This window comes from Schistocerca gregaria, chromosome 4 (assembly GCF_023897955.1).
Source record: "Schistocerca gregaria isolate iqSchGreg1 chromosome 4, iqSchGreg1.2, whole genome shotgun sequence".
Lineage (NCBI taxonomy): Eukaryota > Metazoa > Arthropoda > Insecta > Orthoptera > Acrididae > Schistocerca > Schistocerca gregaria.
In genome coordinates this window covers 169,195,706-169,217,622 of record NC_064923.1, presented here as the reverse complement: position 1 = coordinate 169,217,622, position 21,917 = coordinate 169,195,706, and the positions used below count along the sequence as shown (strand labels likewise).

Genomic DNA, 21,917 nt, shown 5'->3' with positions numbered 1-21,917 from the left:
AGCTCTATGTCATTCAGTACGATCACGACGACACCCCTCGATTGACGTTAACACTCGTGGTATCATTCGCCTTCATACATGGCCGTGGACATTAGAAAATTCGTGACACATGCTCAATGGTAGTCAATTGATTTAAATGTATTTCCCGGCTGACTCTTAATTCAATTACTGCCACGGGGTGAGGAAAAAGAATACATCCTGGTGGTACCAGTATTATTCGTATTTAGATGTCCGATTAATCTGAATGGTTTGCTATCTTCCAGCGTTTCTATTCGCACTCTATGCTGATGTACCGACAAGGACCACTTTCGGAGATAAACATCCAAGTACGTAATTGATGTTCAGTTTCTCAATATAGTCCGTCGCACTCACACATTATACATCTGCTGTTAGAACAATTTCATGTATTTACATTTCTGGTGGCCCACAATATTGGTTGGCTAAATATTATGACGATACTTTGCATACAACATCCACAGATATTGTTTATCATGCAGTCAAGACTACGTTGTGAAGCCAAAATCGTGGATAAAATTGAAATGTAGTTTGTTTATTAACACTTCTCTTTTCACTGATTAAATAAGAAATGTGAATTGGGATTGGAGGTGATGATCCTATCCTTCTTTTTTAGTATTTTAGGTCCCCGTTAATTAATATCTGGCGCGTTGTTTCTATCAGTTACCCCCTTAACCGTCTCAGGATAAGATTCTATTAATGTTCCGCGCTCACGCGTTTCACCCTTTTATAAAATGCTGAATTACGTAAACTATAGCTTTCCGTAGCGCTCAACTTTCGTGGGCTCCCCAACCATAATAGTTTCCCAAGAGCATCTTTCCCAGCTAACACAAAGTACGCATTATGTTGTCGGATACATTTTCACTTCACCCGACAATAAATTTCTCTGTTCACTTCGTCACGCGTGATGTACTTTAAACGTGATTGAAGAGTCTTTAAATAATCTCCTTAACGTATTTCGCAGTCGCGTACCACTTATTCATCGACTAGCCCGATCGCGATAACTGAAGGTAGAGAGCTCAATAATGTGTTACATGTTCTCTTATATGTATTAAAAAACAAACGCGCCCCTATATCTTTCTGTCAAGCTTGGTCTTTGCTACTTCGCTTTTTATTACTTTCCATTATATTGCACCTTAGTAATACCGTGCAGTTATTAAGGTTTCGTGTACTTTCCCCTTTTTAATTCTCCCCGATTTTAATTAATATGGTACTAACCGACACGCCTGCCCGCAAAGTACCGTTATAATACGACTTGTCAAATTACTCTGTTGCTATTTAAAGATTAACCGTCACGCTCCAAATAAAACATCACAGGCTATTTTGTTCTTATTACACGACATGTTGTGAAATATCTGCAAGCATTCGCTGGGAGCCACCAGTAATTTGCTTTATGTACCTTTCCAAAAGGGCGTCACTCAGATAATCTGTTTTTAAATCAAAATAGCATTTATACCTGGTAACCGATGTCTGATCGTGATGAGCATTAAGGGCTATGTTTTTCTTGGTAATGTTATGTCGCTTCCCACAGCAGATCCATGTATACTTTTTCTTATATTTTTCTTATTAAAAGCACACATGAGTTCGTACTTCAGTATAAAAGAAGAAATACTTCATTTACTCAACGACCCACGTCAAAACAGCAATGATGCGCCATTCTTCAAGCAAGCGGCAGCTTAACGCATGCGCAGTTGGCATGATTGCAGACAATTGCTCTAATCGGCCAGCCTGCAGAGCTCTGCAACGGAGCGGACCAGTCTCAGCCGCGAGGAGCTCAGTGATAGGTCGCTGAGAATGAGCTCCGTCTAATACTGAGAAATTCTGCGAGCAGCAGCATCACACGTCGTAAGAAGCATACAATTCACACATTTGTCAATATGTTCAATATGATGTGTTCGCCAAAGTTTCTTCTCAATTACGTCTTCCTTCACTGTCGAAACTACTGGCCTCTGTAGAGGTTTTTGTCGTCAAAGTTATGAACGAAGTTACAAGTAACAAAACCTTTTTCGATCCTTGCAGGTTTCAGCCTGAAATGATGGCAGTTAACCGCAATATAATGTTTCGGCGGCCAGCAGCAACAACCTGGCCCATCACGGTGATACTGGTGTTTATGATTTCTCTGCAGAATGCCGCTGCACAGGGTGAGCTAACGATTAAACTTTTCACAGAACTGGGTTATGTCACTATTCTGTCACATTCCATAGATCCTACATCCTATCAGCAGCGATTTCTGACCTAAGGCTAGGTGCTAAGTGTTCCAGATAAAACTGTCGCTTCGTATACTTAAAATCAATTTTTACTCAAAAACCTGACTGTATGAGGATGCTTGATTTTCAAAAACTTCAGCTATAGCCGTTAAGTGCGCTCAAGGAAAAGTTCTTTTACACGACTAAATTTATACATATTTTTTACTTGATATGCTCATAATATCGAGAGACCAAGAGAAAACATGAGTTTTTCCATCGAATTTTCATAACAATAAGAGTAGATTCATTTCATTCCAATTGAGTATTATAAGTTTACTGTAGTGCCATTTGAGTTTCTGGATCAGAGCTGGTGTTTAATTTACCGCATTACCTTGAATTCCAAATGAGATGTGATTGTCCTCAGTTATGGCCTTCCATCGTTATTTAACCCATCGGATACCTGTAATAATATGTGCTTCAGGTAATCAGCCAACGCGTGTATAAAAACTTGATCGGTAGAGGCGTATTAGCAGAGGATATAAAAAATGGTTCAGATGCTCTGAGCACTATGGGACTTGACTTCTGAGGTCATCAGTGCCCTAGAACGTAGAACTACTTAAACCTAAATAACCTAAGGACATCACACACATCCATGCCCGAGGCAGTATTCGAACCTGTGACCGTGCAGCAGCGCGGTTGCGGACTGTAGCGGCTAGAACCGCTCGGCCACTCCCGCCGGCGCAGAGGACATAGTATTCCGAATGTAGCATCTGACGACAACAAACTGAAATCAAACGAACGTTGAAGAAAGTCGAAAATTCTAAAGAGTAGAAGGCACATGTTCAGGTCTTCCGTTAAAAGCGATAACAGGAACCCCGAAAAAGGAATTACATTTGTTAGTTTTGCCACATAAATTGCCTATTATCTAGTTGGGAAAAATGCGTTGATGCACCGTTAGAACTAGGCTTGAGTCGTTTTGTTTTCTGAGTTTCGAGGGAAGATGGAAATCAAAGCGAACACACAGGTGCATCTATGGATGAGCGGTTCAATAGTGTCTTCCCCAAACGCTGTTAATATTGGCCGGTAGTCAATTTCTTTGAAAGGTAATCGTTGACGATATTAACCCCATAGAAGCTTGACCTCTTGTGCAACTTTTTCTGAAGCTACCTCTTGAGACAAAAGATACCACTTAAGACATTCCGTGACTGCAGCGCAGTTAATAATGCTCCCTTTGTGTTGGAACTTATAACTGAAACAAAGTACAATTTCAAAAGTAAAAGTTAATAGTAGATTAGAATGTTCAAATGATAAACTGATACTGCTCCGTGAACTTACATATGTATGCTGTGTTTAATGAGCTCCACAAACTTGTCGATATCGTTTCTCAAAGTCGTCCAGCAAACAAATATATTGTTACGTACTGTCGCAACAGGTAGAGTCTTCGAGCTGAAGAGTTCCTAGTAATTAGAACCCAATCGTTCTTCGTAGGAACTATAATGAAGGAAGTAGTTTCGGTACTACTCTGAGGTACCGCGGCAGGCCTAATACGGTTCACGACAGCATTTTTCGCGTTGAGTCAAAAGAAATTTTCCGCTGAAATCACACAATCAAATTTTAATATTTTCCTTTATCTAAAATGGGGGAAGAAGCTGTTAAGGCATCAGCAGTTTTCTGTAGGCTATCTCGTGCCGTCATGCAGACAAAGAGCTTAATGCTTGTATGTATTACGTAGTATAATGATTTGCTAACGAAGAAAGGAAGTGAATTTCTTACCCTCAGAAGGGATGTTTTCCTGACATTGTTTTTCTATTAGAAATTATGTGAAGTCCACTCTTATAATCATAATAAAGTCATCGTTAGATGTGTATGGCGAATTACGCCCTTCCCGACTCCTGTGTCCCGGATGTATACATTTCGACACGTAGTGTATCTAGAATTGAGGCGATTGATAATTAGCTTTCGTTGTCAGCATTATCTAACTCCTAAAGGTCACCAGATTTTATGAGCTTATTCATTTAATATTATTTTCTTGACAGCAGAGATAGACATTCTTATCGGAATACTGTTAACGAACTGCTGTTGCAGTATTTCGCCGTAGGCGACTGACAAAATTCCTGAACTATGGCGTATGAACATCCACATCATTCGGTTCAGTCACTTGTCCACTAAACCACTAGTTAAAACCGACTCTCACCTCGATCGTAAAATGTCAGTATTAATCAGGTGCTGGAATGATTGTTTCTTTTGTTAATGCGCTCAACATCAAGTTATCACAGCCCTCGCTAGTTTTTCATACATCTGGCTAACATATACTTCCGGAAAAAAATTGCACAACTGGAGAGAGGACGTGGAATTTGACCAGATGACGCCATATGCCACCACAGGATAGTAGCTGCTCTCATGATATTTCAACATCGTCCACCAATAGCATACTTGTTTAGCTACCAAAGCGCCATCTATCCGCGTACGCTCCAATAGCTGAGTGGTCAGCATGACGGATTGCCCGCGTTCGATTCCCGGCTGGGTCGGCCATTTTCTTCGCTCATAAACTGAGTGTTGTGTTGTCTTCATCATCATTTCATCCCCATCCAGCGCGCAGGTCGCCCAGTGAGGCGTCGAATGTATACTGCTGGCCAATAAAATAGCTACACCACGAAGATGACGTACTACAGACGCGAAATTTAACCGACAGGAGGAAGATGCTGTGATATGCAAATGATTAGCTTTTCAGAGCATTCACACAAGGTTGGCGCCGGTGCCGACACCTACAACGTGCTGACATGAGGACAGTTTCCAACCGATTTCTCTAATACAAACAGCAGTTGACCGGCGTTGCCTGGTGAAACGTCGTTGTGATGCCTCGTGTAAGGAAGGGGAATGCGTACTATCACGTTTCCGAATTTAATAAAGGTCGGATTGTAGCCTATCACTACTGCGGTTTATCGTATCGCGACATTGCTGCTCGTTTTGGTCGAGATCCAATGCCTGTTAGCAGAATACGGAATCGGTGGATTCACGAGGGTAATACGGAACGCCGTGCTGAATCCCAACGGCCTTGTATCACTAGCTTTTTGGATGAAATGCATCTTATCCTCATGGCTGTAACGGATCGTGCAGCCACGTCTCGATCGCTAACAGATGTGGACGTTTGTAAGACAACAACCATCTGCACGAACAGTTCGACGACGTTTGCAACAGCTCGGAGACCATGGCTGAGGTTACCCTTCACGCTGCATCACAGACAGGAGCACCTGCGATGGTGTACTCAACGTCGACCTGGATGAACGAATGGCAAAACTAATTTTTTTTGGATGAATCCAGGTTCTGTTTACAGCATCATGATGGTCTCATCCGTGTTTGGCGACATCGCGGCGAACCCACATTGGAAGCGTGTACTCTTCATCGCCATACTGGCGTATCACACGGCGTGATGGTATGCGGTGCCATTGGTTACACGTCTCCGTCATCTCTTGTTCGCACTGACGGCAATTTGAACAGTAGACGTTACATTTCATATGTGTTACGATCCGTGGCTCTACCCTTCATTCGATCCCTGCGAAACCCTACATTTAAGCAGGATAATGCATGACCGCATGTTGAAGTAACTGTACGGGCCTTTCTGGATACAGAAAACAGTCGACTGTGCCCTGGCCAGCACATTCTCCAGATCTCTCACCAACTGGAAACGTCTGGTCAATGGTGCTCGAGCAACTAGTTCGACACAATACGCCAGTCACTACTCTTGATGAACTGTGGTATCGTGTTGAAGCTTCGTGCGCAGCTGTACCTGTACACGTCATCCAAGCTCTGTTTGACTCAATGCCCAGGCGTATCAAGGCCGTTATTACGACCAGAGGTTGTTGTTCTGGGTTGTGATTTCTCAGGATCTATGCACTCAAATTGCGTAAAAAATATAATAATATGTCAGTTTAGTATGCTATATATTTTCCCAATGAATACCTGTTTATCATCTACATTTCTTCTTGGTGTAGCAATTTTAATTGCCAGTAGTGAAATAAGACCGGCAGCAAGGCGGCCAGACCTGCCCCGCAAGGGGCCTCTAGGCCAATGGCACCAAACGCCGATTTCCATTTTCCATCTATCCCTTAATAGAGAATGCTCACAGTATGGTGCAAACGCGCGAAGCAAGGAGGCAGCTATGCCAAGGGGGCACTTAAGTGCTTCCTACAGTCATATGCGCCAGATTGAAAGGGCTGAAATTGTAGCCTTCCGAGTGGCGGGTCAGTCCTTTAGGAGACGTGCCGCTCAAGCTGAACGTGGTGCATAAGTTGTGCAACAATGCTGATATCACTGGTTACTAGAACAATGTACCACCGTAGAGGAGGTTCTGGACGGCCATACAGCACAGACGCCCACAGGCAACGTCTTATTCTAAGGCCAGCAGTGGCACATCGTACAGCTACCGCAGCACAGATAAGCGAGCTTGTGTGCCCAGACGTGTCAACACGAACAATTGCGAATCAGTTATTACCAGTGAGACTACGGGCACTCACACCTCTGGTCCAGCTTCTACTCACGCCACAGCATCGACGTGCACAGCTGAACTGGTGCCGTGAGAGGATCAACTGTAGTCTTCAGCGATGAAAGCAGATTATGCCTCCATGCAAGTGATGGTCTCGTAGACTGCATTCGCCCAAGACACACTGGCCGCACCTCAGAATTTATGATCTTTGGTGCGATAAGCTACGAAAACGCTATAACAATCGTTCCCCATTGGTGTTTTTGGAGGGAACGCTAACATGGCTTGGTCCATGTGGAATATTGTTCGACCCGTTCTTTTGCTGTCCTTGTGACAGTAAGGTGGTGTATTATTCCAAAAGGATATTGCGCTCCCACCCACTGCCCATGACATTTAGCGTGCTCTGCAAGATGTGTAGCAACTTTTCCGGCAATCACGATGCCCAGTTCTGTGTCAAATCAAGCACCTTTGGCGTATGAGGGGATGAGAAGTGACTGCATCAGGACATTATCGCTATCTGTATGATTGACTGGATGCCGGAGTCAGCTACAGCATTGACGGCCTTGGAGGCTACACCACGTGTAAATATGAAAGATTCAGTAGAGGTCGATATCTGCCACCTCAGAACCACTAGTGTAATTGAACAGTACAAGTAACCACTTCATACACCCAAGAATCATTGTAGCAACCACAAATCTTGAGTTGATTGGAAATCTTTAAGAGGTGTACAGATTTTATTGCCGTTAGTGTATATGAAATTCAGGGACATTAAAGCTGGATAAGATCACATTTGGTTTGTCCCGCTCATTCTGATATTAGCACACAGTGTCTATCTGATGTGCACAAAACTGAAATTTATTGACGTAGTTTGTTTCTTTGGGCATACTACCAGACTAGAAAAGACACGAATCAGCAAGTTCGGAAATCTTCTTTTAGCTGACCATCTACTAATTGGATGTACAAACATCAACTGTATACTCTGATGTTTTTCTGCATAATAGTTTAGTAAGAAATATGACATAACACAAAATGATAAAACGCTTGCTACATTCATTTCAAGGCAACGTACAATTAAAGGAAGATCTTCTAACACACAGTATTGGCCTCTTTGATCATTGTATAAAATATAGACAGTTATACTGATATTAACTGTAATCGAAACGTTGCTAACACAAAAACCTGCAAGGCTTCATAAGTGAAGAAGACGATGGCGTCATACTATATTCCCAAAATTCATGTAACCTGCAGGAAACGTGATCTTACACTCTCCTTGATGACCGCAGTTTGTTATCCATCACACCCTGCAAGGCATCGCTCCATAATTGCATTTCGGATAGCAGCTTGGATCCCAGTCGTTAGGGTAAGTTACCACGTATCAGGAGTACTGAATACCTGTCCGGGGATCCAGCAGAAAATCAGAGCTTTCCCTTATCTTTATGGCTAAACGAGGGCGTCCTTGACATTCTGGATTGTTTGCTGGGTTCATTCGTTGAATGCTCTGCAGGGCGCTGAGTAAATTGGCACACGTCATTAATTTCAGCCCTTATTTACGTCTCGTCTCCATAGCACTCATAATCGCACAGATTTCGGCCTGAAATACATTAACCTGAGTGGAGAGACGGGTCCTGAAAATAACGTCAGGCAACATGGTGGCAAAGCCAACCGTGTCCTTGGTTTGGATTCATCTGTAAATACTACATTGTTTATTATAAAAAATAATGTTGAGTGAACAGTTTATAGCACACTGTCAAGTATAAAATTATCCTAGTTTTCAACAAGAGAGCGAGTAATTCCAGCCCTGACATTTTATAAATGCAAGGTGCGCCTATATACCTGAAATTCTGTTTTGTTTGTATATCGGTTTTGTCGCTCATGAGCGATTGTGTAAGGTCGGTCAAAGACGTTAACTTTATTTTGTTGCCTGAATGATTGTTTGACCACAAGGAGCGTTTTTGGATCAGCCATTAGCTGTTCAGCTGCCAATGCATATGTCAAATACTTCAAGCTCTGTTATTTTTAACCTACATACATGTGGCTGCCGAGAGAATTTCTTATAAGTTATGAGACTCAGACACACATGAGAGTGTTCGTTATTAAAATCAATCAGGTCAAATTTTCCAAGGGCGAAATTAAATTCTGTTCCTGCTGACCATCCCTTCCCTTCGTAAGTGTCCTTTGTAGTTGGGGAGAGTATGACGTGGTACTAGATGGAAATGTAGAATTCGTTAATAAGTAAGAAGGAATTCACAGGTCACCTCATCGCGGGGATCTAATAATGATAGCAGTTGCAAATAAAGCAGTATCCTCTGAGATATCTCTAATTTCAATAAATTTATCTGGGAGAGTATTTTAAGCCCGTATTGGAAGAATGTTCAGCAAGAAGGAACCGCAGAAAAATGCGTAGATGATCAGTGAATCCATTTAAGTGTAACTTTCTGATTATACTTTTTCCCCACATATTATCGTATTTAGGGTCAGTATGAGATGCATAGTGTAACAACATCTCACGTATGACCATCTCCAGTATGTTTACGTTATCAAGAGTGAAATTACAGGCTCTGAACCAACACAATTGACGCTTGGTGATATTTCTTAACCACTGTAGCGTCTTTTCTATTCAGCTGCAGTGAGCAGCAGTTATCGTAGCGAGCCGTAATTATAGCCCAGAAGCGGTATATGAACAGTACCTAACTCTATGTTCAGTTCGCACTTTGCGGATGATGGATTACAGAGCTTTTCCTTACTCGAACTGACATTAGTTCTGCCTAGCTCTCTGTCTTCTCGGTGAGTCTAAGTAGTGTCGCTATCTGAACAGGTTCTAGAGTATTGGCATTTTCTCTACGCTGGAATCTTCGCAGCGCTGTGAGCACTTCCGTTGTTAAGCAACTGCTCTTATCGTTACTGCAAGGGACAGACTATATCCTATGATGATCTCTAGATATAGGTGTAGACGTACAAGCGGCAGAGTTCGTCACGTTTTCAGTATGATTATACCTCTCTAGGAGACTGTCGCAGAGCTAGACATGCTGATTTTAAAGGTTTCAGTTTCGTTTGCTGAGCATCTGTTTGGATAGTTCACTTTATGACTCTGTGTATGAGGCTGACAGAAAGTGAGATGTGGTCATTCCAGTGGTGCTAGTCCACTCTTACGTACAGAGAGTAGGACAGTTTGTGCTATCGGTGTCTGTTGCAGTACAAAAATATTTCTCCATCGTGTTGTGGCGGCACAAGTTTCCAAATCTAATTAATTTCAATCACTCAAACGTAGGTCTGATTGAGATATAGCTACATAACGTATTATGAGCGCTAAAAGCTTCTGAAGAATGAACGGTGAGAGAAATCGGTTAAGATGCTTGAAGGCCCCTCCTGTTAAGTGGTTGTTTCGGGAATTAAATGAACGCATTGTAACTTGAATACCCTGTCGACTGGACACTATCTTCTCAAAACTGAACAATTATGGGAACAGGTACCGCATGCTGTCAGAGATATGAAACTTTCTTTTCCAAAAGTGACTGTGTAGATCAAAAACGTACCGAGTCTCACGCTTGCAGTGTGATATCACATATTAATCCCAGCCCACTGTCGTTCTACGGAAATACAAGTTTCTGTTAGACGCCCATAGCGGTCGCATGATATACGGCAGAACCAATGATGAGCACCACTGTGCCAAATTTCTAGCAACTGTGGACTACGTTTGGCCGAGCTGTTCTAGGCGCTTCAGTCCGGAACCGCGCTGCTGCTACGGTCGCAAGTTCGGATCCTGCCTCGGGCATGGATATCTGTAATGTCCTTAGGTTAGTTAGGTTTCCGTAGTTCTACGTCTAGAGGACTCATGACCTCAGATGTTAAGTCCCATAGTGCTCAGAGCCATTTGAACCATTTTGTGGACTATGAGCGCCATCTGCTGCCGCAATATTGGACGGCCGGCGACAGTGCTTGGAGCCACTTCACTGTGGGACGCTATATCCTAGATGCTATTGAATAACCTGGGCTCTGTTTCTTCTGCATTATTTGTAACGTGTCTTCATGTACGTGGACAAATATAGGTTACGTAAATCATCTGTCTACAGCGTTAACAAGTTCAGTTACCATTTCTGCTCCTGTCCATCTTTTCTACGACGACAGTTGCCCACCTTTCCTTATCATTTCATACTATGTTATACTCAACATACAGTACGGTCTAGAATTTTTGTATATAGAAAGGAGATACCACGTAAATGAGGCTGTAGCCCCTTTCAACAATCACGAAAGCGTTTGACATCATTGTGGCTATTTAGTCTAACAGTTCCTTACTTTTTAAGGGCAGGTTTAGAAAGGTTGCCGTGATATGTCCTCTTTTTCGGCTGGGTATTTGCATGCTAACCTTTGGCACACTCCATCCACTAAGTGAGCATTCTTAAAAGGTAATTGGTTTATTTCGCGTTACATTAGCGACAGTGTAGTAAGAGTTCATCCAGATCCCTGGTTATAGGCCAAGCCTTGTACAAAATAAGGTGCGGCTGGCTTCCCTTTACTACTGTTCCACATCAGCAGGCATTCATACCACAAGGTACAATGCACACCATGAGATTCAGATATTTTCTGGGTTGGAGGGTTGGGGGGGGGGGGGGGCTGGGAGGGTGTTTGTGCCATCAACGAGATACAGGCTGAAGCATATCTAGAGCTAACATTTTCAGAGGTCTGTCGGCTCTCACCAGATCCAGCTCGGGAATCGCAGTTTCACCAAAGCGGTAACCAGTCAACAAAAAAGGAACTTCATGATGTGCTCTCCATCTGGCCGACGTAGAAGGAACGTTTGGCTTGTCGAATGCAATGGGCGCGGCCAGTATTAGGCCATCATGTTGAAATATATGGTAGTGAAATGAAGTGGATCTACATTTTAGAAATGGGATAAGGAGACGATCACTAGTAATTTTTCGTGGACACATAGCCAAATAGTAAAGCGACCTCTCACGAGCTGCGGGAAACCTGTGTTCGAGTCCCAAACCGGCACAGATTTTCACTGTCGTCATTCCCTTCCACTGCTGATGGCTGTGATTATTCGCAGTTTCGAACACATTTCATGTATTTCATAACGGTTGTAGTCGCCGTAGTGCTTGTTCTTTTGCCTTCCGCCACACACCGTTGTGTGGCTTGCGGAGTATATATGTAGATGTAGATGTAGAATTTTAACACAGTGTAACAGCCCATAACTGCAGTGGAAGTAGCACACTTTTATCTTGGCACCTATTATATTTTCGGGAGAGTATTCGAGATACTTTCTTAACTTCTGTATACGTAATTTTGGAATATTACCTGAAGTTAATAAGGGAGAGATCTGGCTACAGAGGTGTTTCTCTTTCTTTTACTTAGAAATTACCTTAGCAAGAGATACTGATCGTGAAACGCCACAAGTTGTGAACTGTGTGACTTTTTTCTACAACAAGTTTCGGGACTGCTTTGTTCTATTACCAAGTTGCTATGAACATCTTTATATAACTTGACAATAGGATAAAATAGTCCCGTTACGCATTCTGGGTAAAATTCTAAAAATCACTCATTTCACAACCGATGACATAACATGATTTTATGATAACGCTCATAAAGCTTTAAAACTCAATTTGCCTACAGATACCTACAGAACCATCCGCATTCCACCAGAAAGGAATACGTATCAGAGACGGTTCTCATAATAATGGCCGTTTGTAGAGAGGGTCAAGTTAAACAATTGCGCGTTTCTATAGGGACTCGGTTGAAATATCTTCAGTGGGACAGAGAAGGTTCTCTCTTACTACTTATTTCAACCTATGGCGATCCTAGAAAGACAAGACATGTGGTATCAAATGAATATAAAAACAGGTATATGCACTTGGCTCAAATGTTTCCTTCTTTGTTTGAATCAAAAATATTTAAGCCGTAAATTAAATACACGTGTCACATTTGTTTTAAAGAGGCAGCAGTTAAATCAAATTTGAGCACTATCTCCACTGAATCGTTTTCTCTTGGCATCGTTTACACGAAATAACTAATATGAATTAAAAATCGAACACATCCCATTAACCATAAGGTTTACCATCTTTTTATAGTTTTCAACAACTATATGTTATGGTACGTTCAAGAGTGATCTGTAATGTACGTTAAGCCAAGAAGTAAATATCTATTGAATATACAGAGTAAGACAAACAAAAACGACGCACAACAAAAGAACTACCCTACTGGGACGGCAATCGGTATATTTGATGTTCATGTACACCTAAAAAATTTTATTTCAGTGAAATTAGATCATTTATACAGGAAACGTAGCTTCACAAACTGAGCATGGCAATAAAGCGTTCTTCCACATATGGCCCTTATGCAAGCTGATATCCGGCTTGGAACTATCTCTCAGAATTTTTGGATTTGGTCCTGAGAGATATCGTGTCAACTTCTGTACAACTGGTGCGTTATATCATAGAAATCTCGAGTTAGTTCGGAGGGTCCTGTCCGTAATGCTCAAAAGGTCTAATTTCGAGAGGTGTCGGGGGACCTTGCTTGCCAAGTTAGGGCTGGGCATGCACGATGACAAGCAGTAGAAACTGTCGTAATGTAAGGCCGATCATCATCTTACTGAAGTGTAAGTCTTGGATGGCTCTCCATGGAGCGTAAACTGTCGTGGACGTACCACTGTTCTGTGAGGGTGCCGCCGTTGACAAAGTGGCTATAAAACAAATGGCACCCCAAACCATCATTCCTAGGCGTCGGGCCACATGCTCAGAGACAGTCAGGTTGGTATCCAGATACGTCTTTGGTGTACAATCTCATTGGCTGTAGTGAATTTGTCTTCACTGATCAGTCCCGCCTCTAGGTGAGCCCGAAGATGAGCGACGACGAGTCTGGAGCCGCCCCAGACAACGGCAGTATGCCAAACTGGATATTGCTTGCCATGTGGCCTGACAGCCAGGGGTAATGGAAAGGGTCGCCATTTCTTTTCACATCAGGATCCCGTTGGTTATCATCCGCTGTAACACAGTGGTACATCAACGATATTGTGAGCTATGTGGCATACCATCCAGGGCTTACATTCCATAAAGATAATGTCTGTCCCCACAAGACGTTAGTTTCATCTGCTTGTCTTCCTACTTGGTAAATCCTGCTTAGGACAGTAAAGTCGCCGAATTTCTTCCCAACTGAGAACGTTTGGAGCATTATGGGCTGAGCCTTCAAACCATTTCGGGATTTTGACGGTCTGTTGCGCCAATTGGAGATATTTTGGTGCGTTGTCCCTCAGAATGACATCCAACAGATCTAACGATAAATGCCAAGCCAAATAAGTGCTTGCATAAGGACCAGAGGTGGACCAATATGCTATTGACTTGCTCAATTTGCGAAGTTCTTTATCTTGAAGAAATCATTCAAGTTTTCTGAAATTATAATCATTTGTGTGTCTGTACAACTACGTGACATCGACCGATTGCGTTCCATTTGAATAATTCCTTCGCGGTGCGTCGTTTTCATATTCTCTTTTTTTTCGAAGAGCAAATTATAGTTGTTAATAACATATGTTTAATTTGAAATTAACATTTTCCTACAAGCTCTGAATCTGAGAGTCTTCCTTTGCTGAGAGCAGATGGTATTTATGTTCTATATTCTATCTCTCCGGATATGGAACTAATATACTTTCTAGTTCAATATATCCTCTAGTTCTTATTTATCGAGAATTCTTCGCGCAGGGAATCGACGCAAGTATCTGTAAAAGATCATATCTGTAAGAGAGCACAAATTTCCCCTTTTGTAGTTTTCTTGAGCCTAGAGCATATTCTACAGTGGAATGTTGTAATAACTCATAGCGAGACAGAACTACCAGCATGAGCCAGGAGAAATCACTCGGATGAAACTGAACATGCCTCATTCACTCTCGAAGCCTTGTATGTAATATGATGGACGTGAAAACGACAAATTCTGTTCCCTTAAATTTTGGAAAGTTAATCGAAATTGTAAAGCACTAACCATCTTGAGGTTGAAGCTCTTTTGCCTGTGTTTGCTATAGCAATAACATATGTTTTTGGGTGGGATCCCCATTTAGCAAAAGATAATTTTGTTTTTTGTCCCAGACATGTTTCACGGCAGTTGCAGTATCGTGAGTGTTTTTTTATTTTATTTTATGGCTGTTAACACAAGGAATGTTCTTTACTGTTTATATGCATGTAAATATTAGTTTGATAATCGTAATAACATATTTTTTAAGAGCACATAAAATTATCTTATCACACCTTGTCGCCACATCGTGTGGTTTTCCTACTGTATTACGTTTCTATAGTGTCTGTTTTCTTTACAGTTTGTCATCTGCAACTACATACATCTTAATGTAGACCATGTATTTACCCTTTTGCCTACATTAAGTTGCATATAGTTGCAGGTGGTACCTATACTTCTTACTATTTTGGTCATTCTGTTATTGATGCTTCCACATAACGTGTCGGCAGTTGAGAACCGACCAAAAGATAAACAGGAAACTTTGTCGACTCTTCCGGCTTCTCAGGACAAAGCTATGAAATCTGGATGTTGCCATTATTGACCTCAAGACCCCGTAAGCGTTTCTGCATCTATTATGGTCAACATTTAGTGCTCCACTACAAATAATTTTAATTGTCCTGTATCATATTCATTAATGGTCAGTTTTGCTCTCACTGCGGACTCTGATTCACGCATGTCAGCGCTTGATACAAGTTTTTCGAATTTGCGATGAAAATGTTGGACGAAGATGAAGGTGCCGATGCAAACAATGAAAGTGAGTCTTTTTACATTAGTGAAGACGAAACTGCTCTGTGTCGTCGTGCCAGCAAGAGAAAGACAAACCAATACTGTACCTGCTGCAATCGTCCAGTTTGTCAAACTTGTCATTCACACATGTGCGAATGGTATGGAGAGGAGAACTTGGTTGAATATTGTACAATGGCGAAAAACTGTGTACCAGTGCGTATTTGACGTTCATTGTATACCGTCCATTTTTCACACACTATGTTCCTATTACAGCAACATAAATTTTTATAGCAGGGTAGATTTTTATGTTTCATTTCACAACACTGTTATAAAAGGTTTCATAAACATTTTTTTTAATTTTGCGATTTATTTCGAGTTATTTTCTGACTAAAATTATGTTTCGCTTTCTTATATATATAAAAATGTTGTTGTTGATGTTGTTGTGGTCTTCAGTCCTGAGACTGGTCTGATGCAGCTCTCCATGCTACTCCATCCTGTGCAAGCTTCTTTATCTCCCAGTAGTTACTGCAACCTACATCCTTCTGAATATGCTTAATGTATTCATTTCTTGGCCTCATTCTACGATTTTTACCCTCCACGCTGCCCTCCAGCACGAAGTTGGTGTTCCTTGATGCCTCATAACATGTCCTACCAACCGCTCCTTTCTTCTTGTCAAGTTCTGCCACAAACTCCTCTTCTCCCAAATTCTATTCAATACCTCCTCATTAGTTATGTGATCTACCCATCTAATCTTCAGCATTCTTCTGTATCACCACATCTGTCAAAACTATTTATCGTCCATGTTTGACTTCCATACATGGCTACAATCCATATAAATACTTTCAGAAACGACTTCCTGACACTTAAATCTATATTCGATGTTAACAAAATAATCTTCTTCAGAAACGCTTTCCTTTCCATTGCCATTCTACATTTTGTATCTTCTCTACTTCGACCATCATCAGCTGTTACGCTACACAATTAGCAAAACTCCTTTACTCCTTTAAGTGACGCTACTCCTAATCAAATTTCCTCAGTATCACCCGACTGAATTCGACTACATTCCATTATACTCGTTTTGCTTTTGTTGATGTTCATCTTATATGCTCCTTTCAAGACACTGTCCATTCCGTTCAACTGTTCTTCCAATTCCTTTGCTGTCTCTGACAGAATTACAATGTCCTCGGCGAACCTCAAAGTTTTTATTTCTTCTTCATGGACATTAATACCTACTCTGAATTTTTCTTTTGTTTCCCTTACTGTGTGCTCAACATACAGACTGAATAACATTGGCGAGAGGCTACAACCTTGCCCCATTCTTTTCCCAACCACTGCTTCGCTTTAATGGCCCTCGTCTCTTATAACTGCCACCTGGTTTCTGTACAAATTGTAAACAGCCTTTCGCTCCCTGTATTTTACCCCTGCCACCTTTAGAGGTTGAAAGAGAGTATTCCAGTCGACATTGTCAAAAGCTTTCTCTAAGTCTTCAAATGGAACAAACGTAGGTTTGCTTTTCCTTAACCTTCCTTCTACGATAAGTCGTTAGGTCAGTATTGCCTCACGTGTTCCAACATTTCTACGGAATCCAAACTGATATTCCCCGAGGTCGGCTTCTACCAGTTTTTCCAGAAGAATTCGCGTGAGTGTTTTGCAGCTGTGTTTTATTAAACTGATAGTTCGGTAAAAATGATATCCATGAATAAATATTTGTGATGTAAGTAAGATAAATTAACTGTCGTGAATAAAGCGAAGTCGCGTCCCTCTCGATACCCCAACACTGCTTATGATACGAGGGAATCACCGCTCCATGTGAGAGTCATTCCGAGAACTTTACATAACAACATAATAACGAGTAGGGTATTCCAAGTGGAATATTGCCTGTCAAGGTCAATCTTGCGCGGTGTTGCAGACGGGTCGCCGCCAGCCAGCATCCTGATTAACATCGAGCAGCCACTGACCGCAGGCCTCGGCTACGAGATTACGTGCCGCACGGTGGACCGGGAGGCAGCGCCAAACATCTTCTGGTGGCTCGGTGATCGGAAGCTGCACAACAGTATAGAGCGCACACTGGTACGTGCTGCTTTGTTTTCCATAGGAATGCAACTCGCACACAATAACTGTCGCACCTTCTATGCCGTATGTTGTCAAGTCGTATGACCAGAAAGATGTAAACATGCGGGATACACCAGAGCTGAGAAGTCACATCTAACACAAGTAACATTTTGGAGCAGGAGCTAGTTACAGTCTATTATCATACACTAATTTCTTCCACTACAAGCGACAATGTCATCCTGTTGGTATGCGAGATCCAGTGCCCGTTCCAATTTCTACCAACTCAGAAATCAAAGATTGCCTTGTTGGTTTATTGGGCGCCATACAACAAGACTAAAACTTCGGGTGTCAGTCCTCAGCCAGTAAATGGATTTTTCATTGACATATACACTGACGTGACGAAAGTGATGGGATATTTCTTAATATCGTGTCGGACTTACTTTTTCCCGCACTTAACAAGTCCTTGAAAATCCACTGTAGGAATAATGAACTACACTGCCTCTACAGTCATCTAATATTGTGCACGAACTGAACTTTAGATTATGTCGTATATATGATCTATTGGATTCATGTTGGGTCGTCTGAGTGGCTGAATCACTCGTCCGGACTGGCAAGATCGTTCCTCAAACCTATCACGAGCAATTTTTCCCGTTGACATGGTCTTCTGTCATCCATATCAACTCCTTCGTAGTTTTTTTATTTATTTACACGTCACGTTCCATAGGATCAAATTGAAAAGCAAGGCCATGGAACATGTCAGTACACGTAATTACAACTTAAATGTAATAACAGATAAAAATTAAATGTTTATGAACCCGAAAAATGTCAATCCATAAATAAAAGCAATCAACAATGCAACGAGAATGAGCTTAATTTTTCAAGCAACCTCTTCGACGGAATATGAGTGACCCATGAGTAAACTCTTCAGTTTTGATTTTAAAGGGCGTCGATTACTGCTAAGATTTGAATTCGAGCGGTAGCTTATTGAAAATGGATGCAGCAGTATACTGCACACCTTTCTGCACCAGAGTTAAGCAGGTTTGATTTCTGCCGTGTATTAACTGGTTGAAAGCTGCTTATTCTTGGGAATAGGCTAATATTTTTAACAACAACTGACAGTAAGGAATATATATATTGGGAGGCAAATGTCAAAATACTCAGACTCGTGGACAGGGATCGACAATAGGTTCGTGAACTTACACCACTTATTGCCCGAACCGCCAATTTCTGAATCAAAAATATCCTTTTAGAATGGGAAGAGCTACTTTAAAATGTAGTATCATACGACATAAGCGAATGAAAATAAGCAAAGTAGAAAAATTATCCTGTCACTCACTTCAGATACCATTCGAATAGTAAAAATGGCAGCCCTACGTCTTTGAACAAGATCCTGCACGTGGGCTTTTCATGACAGTTTACTATCTATCTGAGCACCTAGAAATTTGAACTGTTCAGTTTCACTAATAACATGCCCATTCTGTGAAATTGAAACGTCAGGTTTTGTTGAATTGTGAGTCGGAAAATGTAAAAACTGAGTCTTGCTGTGATTTAGCGTTAGTTTATTTTCTACAAGCCATTATCTTGGGTAATGAACTACACTATTTGCAACCATGCCATTGTTGCACACAACATCCTTTTCTACCAAGCTAGTGTCATCAGCAATCGTGAGAGTTACCTGTAATACTAGAGGGCATATCATTTATATAAATAAGGAACCAGAGTAACCCTAACACTGATCCCTGGGGCACTTCCCACTTGACTGTACCCCACTCAGACCCCATATCACAGCGATTCTCAACGTTATGAATAATGACCTTGTGAGCTTCTCCCCATATTTCGTAATGGTCCTACTTCTGGAGCAATATTTTGTGATCAACACAATCAAGAGCCTTATTTAAATCAAAATATATGCCTTGAGTTTGAAACCTTTTGTTTAACCCATCCAGTACCTTTCAGAGGAAACAGAATATAGCATTTTCAGTCGATAAACAACTTCTAAAGCCGAACTGTACATTTGACAGCAAATTGTGTGATACAACATGATCAATGAACCTTATATACACATTCTTTTCAATAACTTTAGCAAACACTGATGGAATAGAAACAGGTCTAAAATTGTATACATTATCCTTTTTCCCATTTCATAAAGCGGTCTTACTACTGAGTAGTTTAATCGTTCAGGAAACTGACCATTCCTAAAGTAAAAATTACAAATATGGCTAAATACAGGACTAACATGTGCAGCACAGTACTTTAATATTAAGCTAAGCACTCCGTCACATTCATGAGAGTCCTTAGTCTTCAGTGATCTAATTATTGTCCCAATCTCCACCTTGTCTGTATCACAGAGGAGTATTTCAGACATCAGTCTTGGAAAGGCATTTGCCAAGAAAGTCGTATGATTCACTATAGAAACTAAATTTTTATTTAATTCACCAGCAATGCTTAGAAAATAATTGTTAAATACTGTACATATCTCTGCTTTATTAGTAACAGAAATATTTGTATTGTGAACTTACTTTAAATCGTCGACTTTGTGCTGCTGAACAGACACATCCTTCACAATTGGCCAAATAGGTTGAATTTTATCCTGTGAATTAGCTATTCTATTTGCATACCACATACTCTTTGCCTTCTTAATATCATTTTTAAGCACCTTACAGTGCGGTTTGTAATAGGCTGCTGTAGCTTGATTGTGACTACTAACATTTTCATATAATTCCCACTTTGTTCTACAAGATATCCTACTAGTCAGCCACCCAGACTGCCTACTAATGCTAGTATCCCGTTTTGAACGTTCTAATGCAAAGCAACTCCCAAAGAGCATGAGAAACGTGTTAATGAAAGCATTATATTTATCATCTATGTTATCGACAATATAAACATCCTGCCACTCTTCTTCCTTTACAAGGTTAGAAAAGTCTATATTACTGTTGGATTAACTTTCCCACATACTTTGTAATTATATGTGACATTTGTTTGAGAACAAAAGCATTTTAGTGTTAAAATTTGTGTAGCCTGTACTGAAAGGCCAATTACCCTTTTACTAACAGAATGCCCATCTAGCAATGAAGAATGAATAAAAATATTGTATGTGGCTGTGCTACGGTTCCCATGCACCTTAGCTGGAAAGAACACTGTCTGCATCAGATCATATGAATTTAAATCGTCTACCAACATCCCTTTTTTTGCTCCATCACATACAAAATTTATATTGAATTAACCATGTATAACTAATTTCTGATACTTCCTACAAAGTGAGTCAAGAACCCTCTCTAGCTTGAGCAGATATGCTATGAAGTCAAACTTAGGGGACCTACAACCAACAACGACTAAATGTTTAGTTTCACCCAAATTTAACTGCCCCTGCACAATATTCAAATATCTGTTCAGTGCAGTGCCATGATGCGTCTGTGGACTCAAATGGAATACTTTTTTTTTAGTAGATAGCCACACCCCACCCCGCAAGAAATTCCTTGAAAAAACAGCCATCTAATATGTATCCTGGTAAAGGAAGCCTCTGAATATCAGAGCACCACTTAAATAATTTAAGTGGTGCTCCGATATACCAATAATTTCAGAGTCAACGTTTATAAGCAGTTCTCGAACTTCACCTCTAATACCTCTTATATTTTGATGAAATATGCTAATTCCTTCACTACTTGGAAACATGACGTCCTCTGAAGGTGAGCGCTTAGTTAGAGGGACTTCCTTTAAGCAGGTATATCTATTAGCAGACTTCAATTTAAAAAAGGTGCACGTCTAACACCAACTACTACTGGAGTTTTTCCATGAGTGATCCCACCACCACCCACTACACTGTAACCTATAAACTTTTCCACCCTCCACTTCCCATACTTACTGCGGTGCCAGTCATGCCTGGTAAAACCTGGTCTACTGATAGACCCAGCTGGCACCACTGAAATGTGACACATGGCCTTTGTCCTCAGCACCCTCTCCACTCCACGAATGGCTGAAATTGGTCTCGAATAGCCGTACATAGTCATTTCCAGTCAATGATCGGTTCCGTTGGACCAGAGAACCATTCCGTGTAAGCACAGCCCAGACCATTATGGTGCTACTAGAGTGCTTTTTTGAGAACTTTTGCTTCATGGGGAAGTCTGCTACACACTCGAACCCTACCAACTGCTCTTACCAACTGAAATCGGGATTTACCTGACCAGACCACGGATTTCCTGTCGTGTATGGTCCAACCGATATGGTCACGAGGCCGGGACAGGCGCTGCACGTGATGTCGTGGTGCTACCAAAGGCACTCGCATCGGTCGTCTGCTGCTATTAGACCCTTAACGCAAAATTTTGCCGGACTGTCCTAACGGATACTTCAAGGGCTTCAACACAATAAATAAATGACACTTACGTCTGTTGGGCCACATTTTAATGCTCCTACAATCTCTGTTTTCAGTTTAACAACCTTATTTCGCTGCCATACCATCCAGAGCTGTA

The 21,917-nt window shown here is 41.3% G+C and overlaps 1 protein-coding gene across 1 annotated transcript in view; it reads left to right on the top strand.

The window, feature by feature from the left end:
• Window positions 1-1,736: 1,736 nt before the first annotated feature.
• LOC126267131 (hemicentin-2-like) overlaps window positions 1,737-21,917 on the top strand; it is a 140,858-nt gene continuing 120,677 nt past the window's right edge. Inside the window, exons 1-3 of the mRNA XM_049972054.1 lie at window positions 1,737-1,860; window positions 2,035-2,156; window positions 17,309-17,469. Coding sequence (XP_049828011.1) covers window positions 2,048-2,156; window positions 17,309-17,469 — 270 coding nt within the window. The 5' untranslated portion in view covers window positions 1,737-1,860; window positions 2,035-2,047. The remainder of the gene's footprint in view (window positions 1,861-2,034; window positions 2,157-17,308; window positions 17,470-21,917) is intronic.